This window comes from Ammospiza caudacuta, chromosome 1 (assembly GCF_027887145.1).
Source record: "Ammospiza caudacuta isolate bAmmCau1 chromosome 1, bAmmCau1.pri, whole genome shotgun sequence".
NCBI lineage: Eukaryota > Metazoa > Chordata > Aves > Passeriformes > Passerellidae > Ammospiza > Ammospiza caudacuta.
In genome coordinates, this window is record NC_080593.1 from 151,018,475 (window position 1) to 151,031,525 (window position 13,051).

General features: G+C 39.7%; 1 protein-coding gene across 2 annotated transcripts in view; it reads right to left on the minus strand.

Annotated features, from left to right (window-relative positions):
* PTK2 (protein tyrosine kinase 2) overlaps positions 1 to 13,051 on the minus strand; it is a 151,602-nt gene that overhangs the window by 11,920 nt on the left and 126,631 nt on the right. For both annotated transcript variants that reach the window (XM_058802084.1, XM_058802075.1), the window contains 4 exons: positions 10,197 to 10,308; positions 7,826 to 7,912; positions 6,518 to 6,655; positions 4,702 to 4,833 (listed from right to left, as the gene is read on the minus strand). In XM_058802084.1, the coding sequence (XP_058658067.1) occupies positions 4,702 to 4,833; positions 6,518 to 6,655; positions 7,826 to 7,912; positions 10,197 to 10,308 (469 nt within the window). The remainder of the gene's footprint in view (positions 1 to 4,701; positions 4,834 to 6,517; positions 6,656 to 7,825; positions 7,913 to 10,196; positions 10,309 to 13,051) is intronic.

Below are 13,051 nucleotides of genomic sequence, written 5' to 3' on the forward strand. Positions count from 1 at the left end.
AAGTAACAGGACTTTTTTTCCTAGTAATATAAGCAAAAACTGAAATTAGCAGACACAAAACCCATCTCCTCCTCTCCTTGTCTTGCTGAGAAGGTCCCTCCTTCCAGCATCCAAAGGCTCCAAGTCACAGGAACAATTCATTCCCCAAGTCTCCACCAGCAGCCAACATGCAGAATGTTGAGTTCCCTCCAGGACACCCCATCTTGGATAGCACACAACCCACAGCCCAGGAATGGCTGTGCAGAAAAGTTGAAAATGCTCACCAAACATCACAAAAATGGTGATTATTAACTTGGTCCCCACCCAAACAAGGCTGTGGTGCTGCCCTGGCATCTCCAAGAATCTGATCCCAAACTGCAGATCCCAAGTGCCAGGGGGTGATGGCAAAGCTGAGGGACCCTGAGCAGCTACACCTCAGAAATAAGGAAAAAATCCTTTAGCAGGACATAAACTTCTTTCAGTTTCCACAAACATTCTCCTCTGCTCCATCAAAACCTGGGCAGTCAGGAACACATGGAACAAAAGAGAAGGGTTCAACTTTTGTGTCCAATGACTGAGAAAAGTCCCAATTCTATATTTACTGATTTTAATGTTCTAATAAATTCTAACAACTCCATTTGACTGAATGATTTTCTGGTTTATTCTTTTGTGTAGATGTGGAAATGTCAGAAGGCAAATTATTTTACAGTAAAAGTGATTTTGATGATCAAACTCCCATTGTATTTTAAAGTATGATTCAGCAGTAATTCTTCCACTTCTGCAGTTTCAAGAGCTTTGAGCCCCTCGTGCTGCCACAAGAACAATGCATTGCTGAATTTTTAATTCTGTGATCCTTCAGCCGTTTAATGCAACATTCTCTAGGTTAACACTCAGCCTCACACCAAACCTGTTCTGTACTTCACCATTTCACAGTTCCAGAGAACACCCTGCCATCTTCCCAGTCCCTGCCATGGCTCTGGACCTCCCAAAAAACCACAGAGATAAAAAACTGTTGTTAAAATCTTCCAGAAACACGAAGTCCTTCAAAAGTAAATGGATTTTTTTTTTTTTTTTAAATAAATAAGCCTACTATCTGAAATCTTTGGAAATGTCAAGAGGAATTTTCAGACAGGAAGTGTATGTTGACAAAGTGGGACATAATCCACTTTATTTCCAGTATTTCTGGTTACTTGCTAATAAAAGAATATGTAAGCATTGGAGTTCTCAGGACATGCTGAATTGTAATGTCTTGGTGGGATTTTCTCAGGCTTAAAATTAGAATCTTATTTTAGCAACAGTTCACATCAATTAGACGTGAATTGAAGTTCTCAGTGTCAAAATAGGACAAAAACCACAACTATGTGGGAATTTCAGAAAAAAAAAACAATGAACCCAAGCATGATAAGGAAAATATGTGAGTTATTTCTTCTTAAGCTATCCCAGAAGGGACTATAAATTTCTTAGTACAAAACCGTTCTGTCTGCTGAGGAGTTACTAACAGGCATGCACATATATATCTTTATTTATCTGATTAAAAATAATGTACATAACATCAGCCCAGCCAGAAAGGAAGGTTCAAAGTGGAAACTCCAAATAAAGGAAGGAGCAGGCAATTAATTAGGCCCAAAAGAAGAGATGTGTAAAATGTTCAGAGATAATTTTTGATTGTTTTAGATTGTTTGTACTGCAGCCATTTCATCTGAAGGTGCCCTGGACAGAGACTGTGTCCTGTAATGATCTGCATTAAGCTTTAGGGGCACTAATGCTTTGTGTCTCCACTTCAGCTTTCTCAAAAATAACTCACCTATTTCTGTCCTTCCTGGAGATGATTCTCTCCACAGCACTTTTATCAATAGAGCATGAAAATTTAATGATCACAATTTTTAATCAGTGTCCATTAAAGCTGGCAGAGCTGAAGTGCTGCCTCCCCTCCCTGTCAGGGGCTGAGGTGTCAGTCCTGGACCCCCCAAAATCAACCCCTCCACCAGTTCTCTCCTCACTCTCCAATGAATGTATTTGGAACAATTTAAAATCAAACACTTCTTTACTCTTCAGCTTTTACACAATGGATTTATTTTCATTAGGGAGCTTCCCACAAGGAGAGACCTGTTTGTTTCCCCTTTTTACAGCAGAATTTCCACAATCCTGGATTCTGTTAAGGCTGCAGCTTGAAAACAACACTTTTATCCTTTCAAGTACTAACTAGTCCCATGTTCTCCAAGGACCAGTTTCAAGCAAACTGCTTACACTGATAACAAGCTCCCCAAAGACCAGCACATTTCCATTTCAATGCCACTGCACTGAATTCCCCATCTGGGGAGTCCCCTCCAGCACCATCAGTGCTGTTTATCCCTGTACCAATGTGCTGTGAGCTGTATTTTCTCCCTGCAGAAGCAGCAATAAATTTCAAGTCATGAGCAAGTTGGTGTTACTCTGGGGAAACAAAAATTGTACCAACACAAACCCACAGAGGATTTTCCATCTTGTTGCAGTGTCTTACAATAAATCATTTGCAGTTGCTCCCCTGTGAGTCCAACTCTCAGCAGTACAAGTGGGATGTGCTGTAGAGCCTGAGGATTGGGTAAATAGAACTGGTTTTGGAAGCAGACAGTTTACACTGAGAACACCACACATGGTTACAAAAGTTAAATATTATAGTTAAGTAAGTTAAATATTAAAATCTGACTCTATTCTGTTGTTCTCTGTGCTGAAAAGGACAAATATTATTTGAAACTTGTCTAAAGCAGGCAAGGGAGGGCCAGATTTCTTCTCTCTAAATCATGTGGAATGAAAATAGGGGAGGCCCTTCTTCTCAGAGCAGAAATGTTGTCACTCACTAGAGGACACAAGGAGCATGTGTGTGTAACACCTGGCTTATTTCTATGCTGGACATCATTACATGGCCTTAATGCCTCAATAAATCACTTATTTTCACATGTTTGGACTCTCATGTCTGAAATGTGGATATCTTCAGGACACCTGCAAAGCTTTAAAGAGTGACTCCCCACTATGACTTTTCCACATCTTCACTTCCTCAGGGCTAAATCTAGAAACTCACCCACATTCCTTTTCCAAGAAACACCCACCTACAAACTGAATATTCTCCTGACACACATCCTGCTATGGGCTCAAAGGCACCCTGTGACTATCAGCAGCTCATTTAGCTCCTAACAGGGGGTATAAATTTTTAATAGGCATCCAAGGGTGAACCTCAAAGTCTGTACAGTCAAAATGTTAATGTGGAAAGAAAAAGAACTGAAATTTCTTATGGATTACAACTCCCCAACAGAATAGATGCAAGTGATATGGTGTTTCCTCACAATAAAACTAACACAAAATGGAAACACAGCAAATCTCTCCCAAACAGATGCTATGAGTGTATTACAGATATAAGAAAAATCAGCAAGTTCCTTCTCAATGTCAATTTGGGGGATGATAAACACCCTAATGGTCCAGAGACTGAATCAACAAACACTACAAATAATCATTTATTCTACACAAAAAATCAGAGAGTTTTCTGCAGAAAGTTTCCACACAATCTACTGCCACCACTTGCAATGTCAATGCCCTTTTCCCAAGAAAGCTGATTCCACAACAAGTTCTTGAGCATCTTTCAAGTTTTAATTGTCAGTGGGAGGAGTTTGACCTCCTGGGTTGTGTAGGTCACAAGCAAGTGGTGCCACACAAGACTGGAAAAGCTAATGCCTAAATTAGGGAAGAAATTTTCCTTTCCTCTCCCTCTCTTCAGACCAAGCAATCTGGGCACAGGGGTTTGTTTGCTGTCATCCCAATGGGAAAATGCAAATTCCTAAGGGGACTTTAAAGGAAACCAGTTTTAACTCCCATTAATCAAAAGTCTCTTCTTAGCTCAGGGACAATGTGGATCTCAGCTAGAACATGTCCTGGACATGGGGGCATCTACCAGCAGCTCCAACACAGGAGATTTCCAACCTGAAACATTCCTTGAAATATGCCTAAGGTCAAGCACAGGGCTGTCTGTCACAACCCACACACAGCTCTGTAAATTCTCCCCTGTCCCCTGAGCCTCAGGCACCCACAGGCTCCTGGTGACATTCTACTCCCACCTTCTACTCCATCCGTAGCCATCAGCCTCAAGCAGGAGAAATTTAACACTCAACTTGAATTTTGACAACTGGGAAGCCAGAGCTGAACCAAAAACCATACACGAGTGGCACTGACAACATTTCTCTATGGAATTGCAGAGAAACACCATCAGAACATCCCATTACCAATGAATTCTTCTTCCTGCTCGTGGTGAGGTTCAGAGCTTTTCCCTCCTCACAGAGCTCTCTCTTATACTATTTCTTCCCACTGACATGTGCCATTATTCCTCCAGGGCAAGGCTGGGTACAACTCTTAGCACAGCCACTACCCTTAGATGGTTACATCTTCTTTAGGGGTAGAGTTCTGTCTAAGAACCAACAGGCAACCTCCAGATGGGCATAGAATTATACACACAACTTCCCCCACACAAACACTCAACAGGATAAAATTCACCAAAAGCCACAGCTGTTCAAGAGATCTGAAATACAGCTCTCACTAGCCCAACACTTATTTTAACACCTGTTTCCAAACCCACATTTTGGGGGTCCTGTATCCTGTAAATTTTCTCATTTCACAGAAATGACCAGTTTTAACCAGCTGCAGTACAAAACCCCAAAATCAGAAGGAATTAAGAAGCTCTGTGAAACAAAGAATTACCAGGAATCGTTCTTCTTTTTCGAGCCAGCGCTGATCCTCCTCCATCTCCTGCTGCTGCCGTATCAACCTCTCCTCCATGAGGTGTGTGGGCAGAACCTGGCTCATCCCACGGATGTCCAAAGTGCCTGAATCCTGCAATCCACAGGAAAGTTACTCAGTCTCACAATTTCCAATTCCTATCAACAGGTGCAAGAACTTAGAGATGATAAAAGGAAAGTTTTTTACAAGTCAATTCTCAGCAGCAGTCAAGCAGAGTTTCTTCAGCTCCTCAAAAAGCTGAAGCAGAGCACTGGAAGAAACACCCTCCAACCCTGAAGTTTTTATCTGCCTTGCTCTTAGTCACTGCAACCAAAAAAGATTTGAAAGATTCTGTTCTGTTTTTCAGCAACATTGTCACTTCCTGTGTTGCACTTCATTTAAGCTGGACAACAAAACCAGACTTATCAATCTTGTTTTCTTGGTCTTGAGCAATAATGTAACCATCCAGTTGTTAAAAGCTACAAGATACATTTTTTAAAATCAAAACAAACACACTCTTCAGTGTTAGCCAACAGTGGCAAAGCATGTCACAAAAACATTTTTTAATGAATTTTTGTCCAAATATTTATGGCTGTCTTAAGCTTACAAAGCATGTCACAAAAATATTTTTTAATGAATTTTTGACCAAATATTTATGCCTGTCTTAAGCTTACAAATACTCCACATACCATACCCCAATGCTGCCTGGAAATCATTAGGAAATAGTGTATAAATTAGTATTTTTTTAAAAGCCAAGGGAAATTTGGTAACAGAATTCCCTGTATTTCAGAGACCACTTAAATGTTTATCAAGAACACAGGGAATAGAGCTGGTTAGAGAAGAAAAAAAATTAAGACAGAAGCTGCACAAACTGAATCTTTGTGGAAGGTGAAAATGGAATTAAAAAGTGTACAACAATGGAGAACAGGAAAAAAAAAAGACAGGAGGTTAAAGGGGGAATTAATTTGATATTCCTCAGCAGCTCAGTGCAATCATGACAGGCTGGAGAGCACCCATAAGGAACTCAGCTCAGAACAGTCTTTCAGACCCTCTCATTTTCTCTTCTGGGTAAGTCACAAAGAATCCTTCAGCTGTGCTGGGTATCTCCCAAGAGATTATTTTATGACTGTTCCCATCTCTGTGAACAGCAGTAAGTTCCAGTAAAGCCTTCTCTTAACAAACACCAAATATTTGCTATCACTCAGTTAGATAAGTAGTAACAACTTCATCAAGAATTCATGTGAAGTGACACTTCATGCCCAGCTGTCACCATAATATTTTCTGAAAAATCTCTTTGCCCAGGATTCTTCTGGGAAGCTGAGAAGCCTCAGAGAAAAAGGAAAACAATGTTATCTCATTTGCTTCTCCTGTGTTTTGCTGCTTTGGAATGTGGTTGGAGATTATTTATCCAATATGTGAATTGTTTTTACTTAATGACCAATCACAGTCAGGCTGTGCTGGGACTCTGAAAGGAGTCACGAGTTTTTCTTTAGTATCTTTTAGCCTTCTGTCTGTATCCTTTCTCTATTCTATAGAATAGTTTAGTTTAGTATTCTTTAATACAATATACATTATAAAATAATAAATTAGCCTTCTAAGAACATGGAGTCAGATTCATCATTCCTTTGACAAGGGTCTCAGAAAATACAAGACCCAGTTGACTGCAGTGAGGCAATTTTAAAAGTACCAGAAAAACTCAGTTCCCCTCTAACAGATCTACCTAAATAATAGAAGTAATACAATTTATAATAATAAAAAGTGCATTGAACTGTACAGGACACAGTGTCAGATCTCCTACCTCCATGTTTGGTTGCCACACTGGTATTTCCTGAGGCCGATGGTTCCAGGAATCTGTTTGATCCAGGAGAGAAGCCTGCCCAGGATAAATGCTGCCTGCCATGGCTGGTATCCCATGAGAACCAGGGTAGCCAGACACCTTTAGGGGGCAAAAAACCCCACAGGGGCAAAAATAAAGAGAAAAACAGAGATATTAGTAAGACCTGTGCTTCCCTATAATGGAAACATCTCCTCCAAGACATGAAAGCACAGAAATTACTCAATTCAAGCAGACACTGAGAGGAAGGAGGAGAAGCAACATCAGAAGGAAGCTGAGCCAAAATATGATACCTCTGTTTTAGGTCTTTGAGGATGCTCATCATAACATAACTATTTTAGAATAACTGCAACAGGACACAAATACAGCTTTTGAGGAGAAGTATTTTATGGTGCCTATCAAACCAGCAGCATCAGAGCATGCTCTAACCTCTGCAGGCAAGGAGATCAAAGTCCTCTGAGGACAAAACTCAATCTATAGATACATATGTAAGAGCTCCACATGCAGAGTTCATGCTCCAGATAATAGGAGCCTGCAAACATCACCCTACAGATCCCCATAAAAATGTACTCCCTGCTGTATCTTACAGGCTTAAGGCTTGAGTGGCAGCATGTAATTAGTGTGCTGAGCTGAGTGGCCTGGGAACTTCTCCACAGGAAAATCCAAGTAGTTTTAATGAGCCTGAAGTACTTATTAAATCAATGAAAACCTCCCTCTCTTCATGGAAAAAAATCCCCTTGACTGAGACAGCTGTAATATGGCTGGAGCCTTGAAAAACCTAAAATTGCTCAAAGTCCTTTAAAGACAAACTTTTGTTCTGAATTTCTTTAGCAGTTTTAGAAAGAAAAGCAAAACCTGTGAGTATACAACGTGGTGGAGCTAAAGGCAGCAGCTATCAGGACACAGAAAATAAAATACCAATGACCCCAAGGAAAGGCCCCCAGTTAATGCCATTTTATAAGGCCAGGGATTTCACAGCTCAGCACAAATGTCAACATGAACACCACACTCCCTCAATAAATATGGAAATGGCTGATGTGTTTCACTGCAGTTTCAGGAATCTGAGTACCACATCAGATGTGGAAATATTTACCATCTGGAGTAAACCTACCAGGCTCAGTTTGTTTTGTTTTTTTTTTTCCCCTATGTAAAACAAAACTCAGAACTGAACTGAATTAAAATAAACCATGTAAGAAGTGCATCAATCCCACCAGCTGCATCTAAACCCACATTTGTAAAAAAAACCAACATGCATGGTATTAAATGTAATACCTGGTAATGATTTGGCTGTACCATATGCTGTGGGCTTGGATAAAAGCCTTCACTGGATCTGGGGCTGGGGTAACCAGGTCTACTGGGCTGTAAAGAAAAAGGAATTTTTAGAATCATTAAACACACACAGCTAAACACAGAAAATTATGTTTCATTGAGACAAACATTTACAGGTTTGGCAAACTTCAAAAAAACTCCAAAACAGATTTTCTGTAATTACTTTTTTTAAACAACTAAAATTAAGTTTTCGTCCATTTTTGCTTGGCAATGGATGCAGCTGAATTGTTTGCTCAGTATGTCAATAAATAATTCTTGCTCTGTGAATTCTTTGTATTTATTTAATTGCTTGCACTCAATGACCTGCTCTGTTCTGTTCAACTCTAGAGAGAACATCATCTAAGAACCTAAGTCTTAAATCAAAATTCCAGGTGCAATACAGCCTTGTTTCCAATTTTTGCTGTTAATTTGCTGCTTTTGTGACTGTTCTCAAAAGTAAATTTCTTTTGTTCCAGTAAGAATAACACAAACCAAATGGATTTATTTGCATGGCTATTTCCATGTGGTATTCTGAGGTATAAAGTTAGTTCTGATTATTAACTTCTGTGTAACTAATTACCTCAACATGGAAATTGCTTTTGATCTTATTCAGAATATCTCCAAAGGTATAGTTGAGGGTTTCTTTTTGAATAAGGAACAGCATTGCTGGGTATTTCAGGAGGACAAAAATTAACAAAAGAGGGAAAAAAACCCCAAACTTCATCATTCTGCAAAGGGCTCTCTCAGTCCTTCTGGCAGTTAAAGGCCATATCAATTGGATACTGCAGAATTTATCATTGCTTGATCAAAAAATTCATTCTCATTCTGGACTAGGATGTTTTCTGTCTCAGGATTCTAACAGAAATATCACTGTGAGATACAAGTGATCTCATACAAGTGATGGATTGTGAGACCTGGGAATTGTTTGAGGATGTGCAGGAGCTTTAAGACCTGCAATACAATGAATGAGCAGAAGAATAAAAAAAATCAGTTGTCACATTAAAAAATTAGATAATAATCAAAGAGACACTTAAAGCCTCATACCTACAAGATTCCACTTGTTCCAATGTCATTATTAAGCACATTCATATTTTACACAAAAGAAATGTATAAAAAAAGCTAACCAACAACAGCATCAGAAATACAGTGAATTTCTACAAGGACACAGCAACCCCCTCAAAACAGATTCTCTCCAGTGGAAGAATTAACTGCATTTTTAACATCAACATAAAGGTGCTCATTTCAAATTAAGCATTATGCTGGTCCAATTTATGCAGTTTATCTGCCTCTGTAACTTGGAACATTGTTTAGATAAACACCAAATCCTGCTAATTCATCTCAGATGACTGAACAGGCTGATGGATTGTTTGGTGTTTCTAACTCTGAAATGAAAGCAGCAATTCCACTGCCCACATTTTCTATTTGCCATCAAGATACCAAAATGCAGAACTAAGCTCAGAAATCTGATCTATCAGGCAACAACCTGGAAATGGAGAGAAAAACACCCCAAAATCCCCAGACAAACACAAACTCTCCCCCTCCCTTCAAATCAACACAAGAATTTGCCTTTCTATGAGTGCTGGAGAATGTGTGCAGCACAAGATGCCACACAAGTACTCCTGGAATTATTATCAGAATTATTAATAATTAATTATTATTCCAGAACCAGGAATTCACCACAAGCTATCAGGACACAGACAATACAGTGGTGACTGCACACAAATAAATTCTTCAACATACAGGCTTGAACTTTCAAGCAACAACTTGCAAAAATAACTCTGAGGGGAAGCAGAGTGAGAGGGAACTGGAGAGGTTGGACTCCCACAGCTGCAGAAGCCATCAGTGACATCCAAACAGGACAGAAATGAAAATGAAGTGGAAACTAAACCACGTACGTTACTTGGAAACAAGCCCCTCATTTTCTGTCCAGAAGAAGGAAAATGCAATTAGCTGACTCCTGTCCTGTCACTAATGTGTTATAAATAAACTTCATGCTGGCCTGAGAGCTCATTAGCCAACAATTTACAGGAGTGCTACAAGCAAGAAGGGAAAGAAAAAGCCAGGAGACAGTTTTGTGGCAGCTATGGGGGTTTTTTTACAATTTCAAGTAGCAACAGAAAACCTTTAAAGCAGTATCACAGTACAGATCAGTTCTGAGCACAGTTCAAGCAGAGCTGGGTCATTTCAGGCAAAGATTCCCAGATGGGGACAGAAGTGGCCAAAATGCCGTGGTCTGAACCAACCCATCAGGGCAGGCTCTGAAGAAATAAACTGAATAAAAAGCAAGTTTCTGTTTGTTTGTTGTTAAACACACATAATTTGCAGTCTTAGCTACCTTGGGAGGAGCTTCATCTGATCCTCCTGAGTCCCAGGACACCGTGACTTGTCGCCTGGATTCCATTCTCATTCGTTCTTCTTGCTGCAGCTTCTCTTCCTCCAGTATTGTACTAAGGAAAACACATTGCAATCAAGCAAAACTCCAATTTCAGTGACTAACAAACCTCTCCCCACAGCCCTTGCATTTTTCAGACTAATAAACAGTACTTCACTTGAAATTCTATAAAATCACTGAGAGCCAAACTTATTTTACATCCACTGGTTTTGTGTCTGAAAACCAGTATCAGGAAGAAATATTTCTGTAGGATTACCAGGGTGCTTTCAACAATGAAAACAGCATCAATTTTCAGAAAGCTGTGGTTGATCTCACACACAATTTTTTTTTCCATAACAGTTCTTTTTATGTGCAATTACACAGAGAAGTCCTCAAAGACAATCAATCAAGCACTTACTTGCATGAAAGCTTAATCTTCACAAGAAAATATTCTACTGAACTGCTGCAAAGGTTCAAAACAAACCGAAAATGTTCTTTACTGAAACTCAAGAGCTTCAGATCACTGGGACTTTTTTTTCTTTTTTAAAAGAAAGCAGTCAAAAATACTTCTTCAGCTCTTACATTTTAGCCTAACCAGGAACACATTCAGCAAAGCAATTTAGCAAAACAGAAAGATCTGACAGTATTCACTCAGCTTCTAAGCATTCAGGTCAAAAGGCTGCATTTTCACAAAGTACAAGACAGTAGTAAAACCAGTTTGCTACTTACCACTGTTCTGACTATTAAAAAGCCTGTTTGAAGCTGAACGTGCTCCTGCTGCCCCCACAGCCAGCCTCCTCCCAGCTCTGCTATGTGGCTTATTAATGTTGGATATTTGCCATTTGAAAAAGACTCAGAGAGAAGCTTTGAGAGAGGGAGCTGCCAATTCCTTGGAGCCGCACGCTACGCGGACGCTCTGGAGATGTGAGCAGGGCAGATTATTTCCATATCACTGTCCCCAGGGTAAAGGCAATCCTGTGGAGGAGCTACTCCAGTTTCTTTATCACTCAGGAGTTTCCAGAAACAAAGCTAAGTTCTGAGTTTATAATCTCCTGTTCAGTCTGTTAAACAACCACCCAGAATTACTCATTCAGGGGATGAGATCAACTCCAGCAATCTATTCTCATCGTGAAACTTCACTGCTTATTTCAAGAATAAATTCCTGCTGGAGACAAGAACTTTGCTTTTCCTTACTCAGCCAAAAAAACCCCAAACTATGCCACTTCTAAAAAGCAGAGAAGCTTGTCTCTCTACAGCTAAATCAAGTTTATAACTATTGCTGCAATTTCAATCCATCATTGCTGAAGCAACGCAAGAATGTGGAACAAAAGCAAAATCAGACAAGTTATTTGTAAAAGTCACCCTGCTAGAACTACCATGGAAACACAGCTACAGCCTAACAGAGGGAATGAAGAGAGAATCATTCTATTTTACCTCTCTTTTCCTTCAGAATAAGGAAAATGCAAGATTTTCTACTTGAACCTATGAAGAACCCCTGCTTTAGAACTATCTCACACTTCCAAAACAAGACCAAAAAAAAAAAAAAGGGAAAAAAGAAGTTTGCCCAGATTAATGAAAGAGAAATGAATAAAATGTAGGTTTTTAGGTTTTTAACCAAGCTGTTGGTACAGCAGTTGCTCTACTCTGAACAAAAGAATAGAATGGAGTTGGCTGGTAGTAGCTGGCTAAATTTAGAGATGGCTTACTGACAATTTGGGGCCATGTGTGGAATTTGTCACAGCACAGTCCTGGTTTTCCATAAAAAGGAATGAAACCCCAATATCTCTGCTTTGCTATCAAAGCCATTTTATCTCTGGTGCCCCAATGTGCAACACCATCAGCTTGTATCACCTGAAATGACAAATTTCTTTTGAAATTACTTCTTTTTCTTAACACAACCTCAGCTTTTTGCCTTAAAATGGCTGTTCATCCTCCCTGCTTGTGCCATCAGGAGGTTCTTTCCCAGCAGCCCAGAGCAGCCTGGCCAGAGGCTGATGGGCTGCAGCAGCAGCATCTGTACTTGGATGCCCTTGATTCTGCTGACAAGAATATAAAATAGAAATGCCTCAGAGAAGCACTACTAGAAAAAACCACAAGGAATAAAATGACTCACAGAAAGGTCTTTGTTTTCACAAAGGGAAGACCAGCCTGTGGATGAAGGAAGAGTGTGCCAAGAGATATTTTTGACGTTTCCTCAGTGCAGCTGCTCAAGTTCTCTGAACAGTTTATTAGAATTTGCAGAAGGTCAGGAGAAGTCAGATCTAGGCATATTTTCCCAAACTGCACATATTTTTAGCAGCAAAGAGGAGCAAGCAGAGAATTCTATCCCTGTGGTTCACCTAGCAAACCTTGAGGTAGCACAGGCAAATTTAACTCAACTCTGCGAGGTGAAGGCTCAAGAAAAATCTCAACTATTAAAAGTTTGCATAATTGATAAACTTACTTAATTTACAAAGAACTTCTTGCTGAAATTGGCCTGTGACAGCAAAAAGGAAACATTTATGGGGACCTTCAGTGTAGGAATATTTAAATTACTAAATTGTATCCTCATATTCCAAAAGGTACAGCAGCACCAGTGTCTCCTCTACAGTGGTGTGGGAACCTACATCAAGTGCTGACCCCCAAAAAGCAGCTTTTTATTTCCTTCTGCCACCCAGAAATACAAAGTTGGATGCAGAGGAACATACTTGCAATATTGCTCTAATATGAAAGCACTTTTATATGGATTATAGACTATTAATGGTCACAAGCAAAGAACAGAAGAACAGCAAAGCATTTTGAAGCCTCCATCATGCATTTGAGGTAGGCGTTAGTCTTTT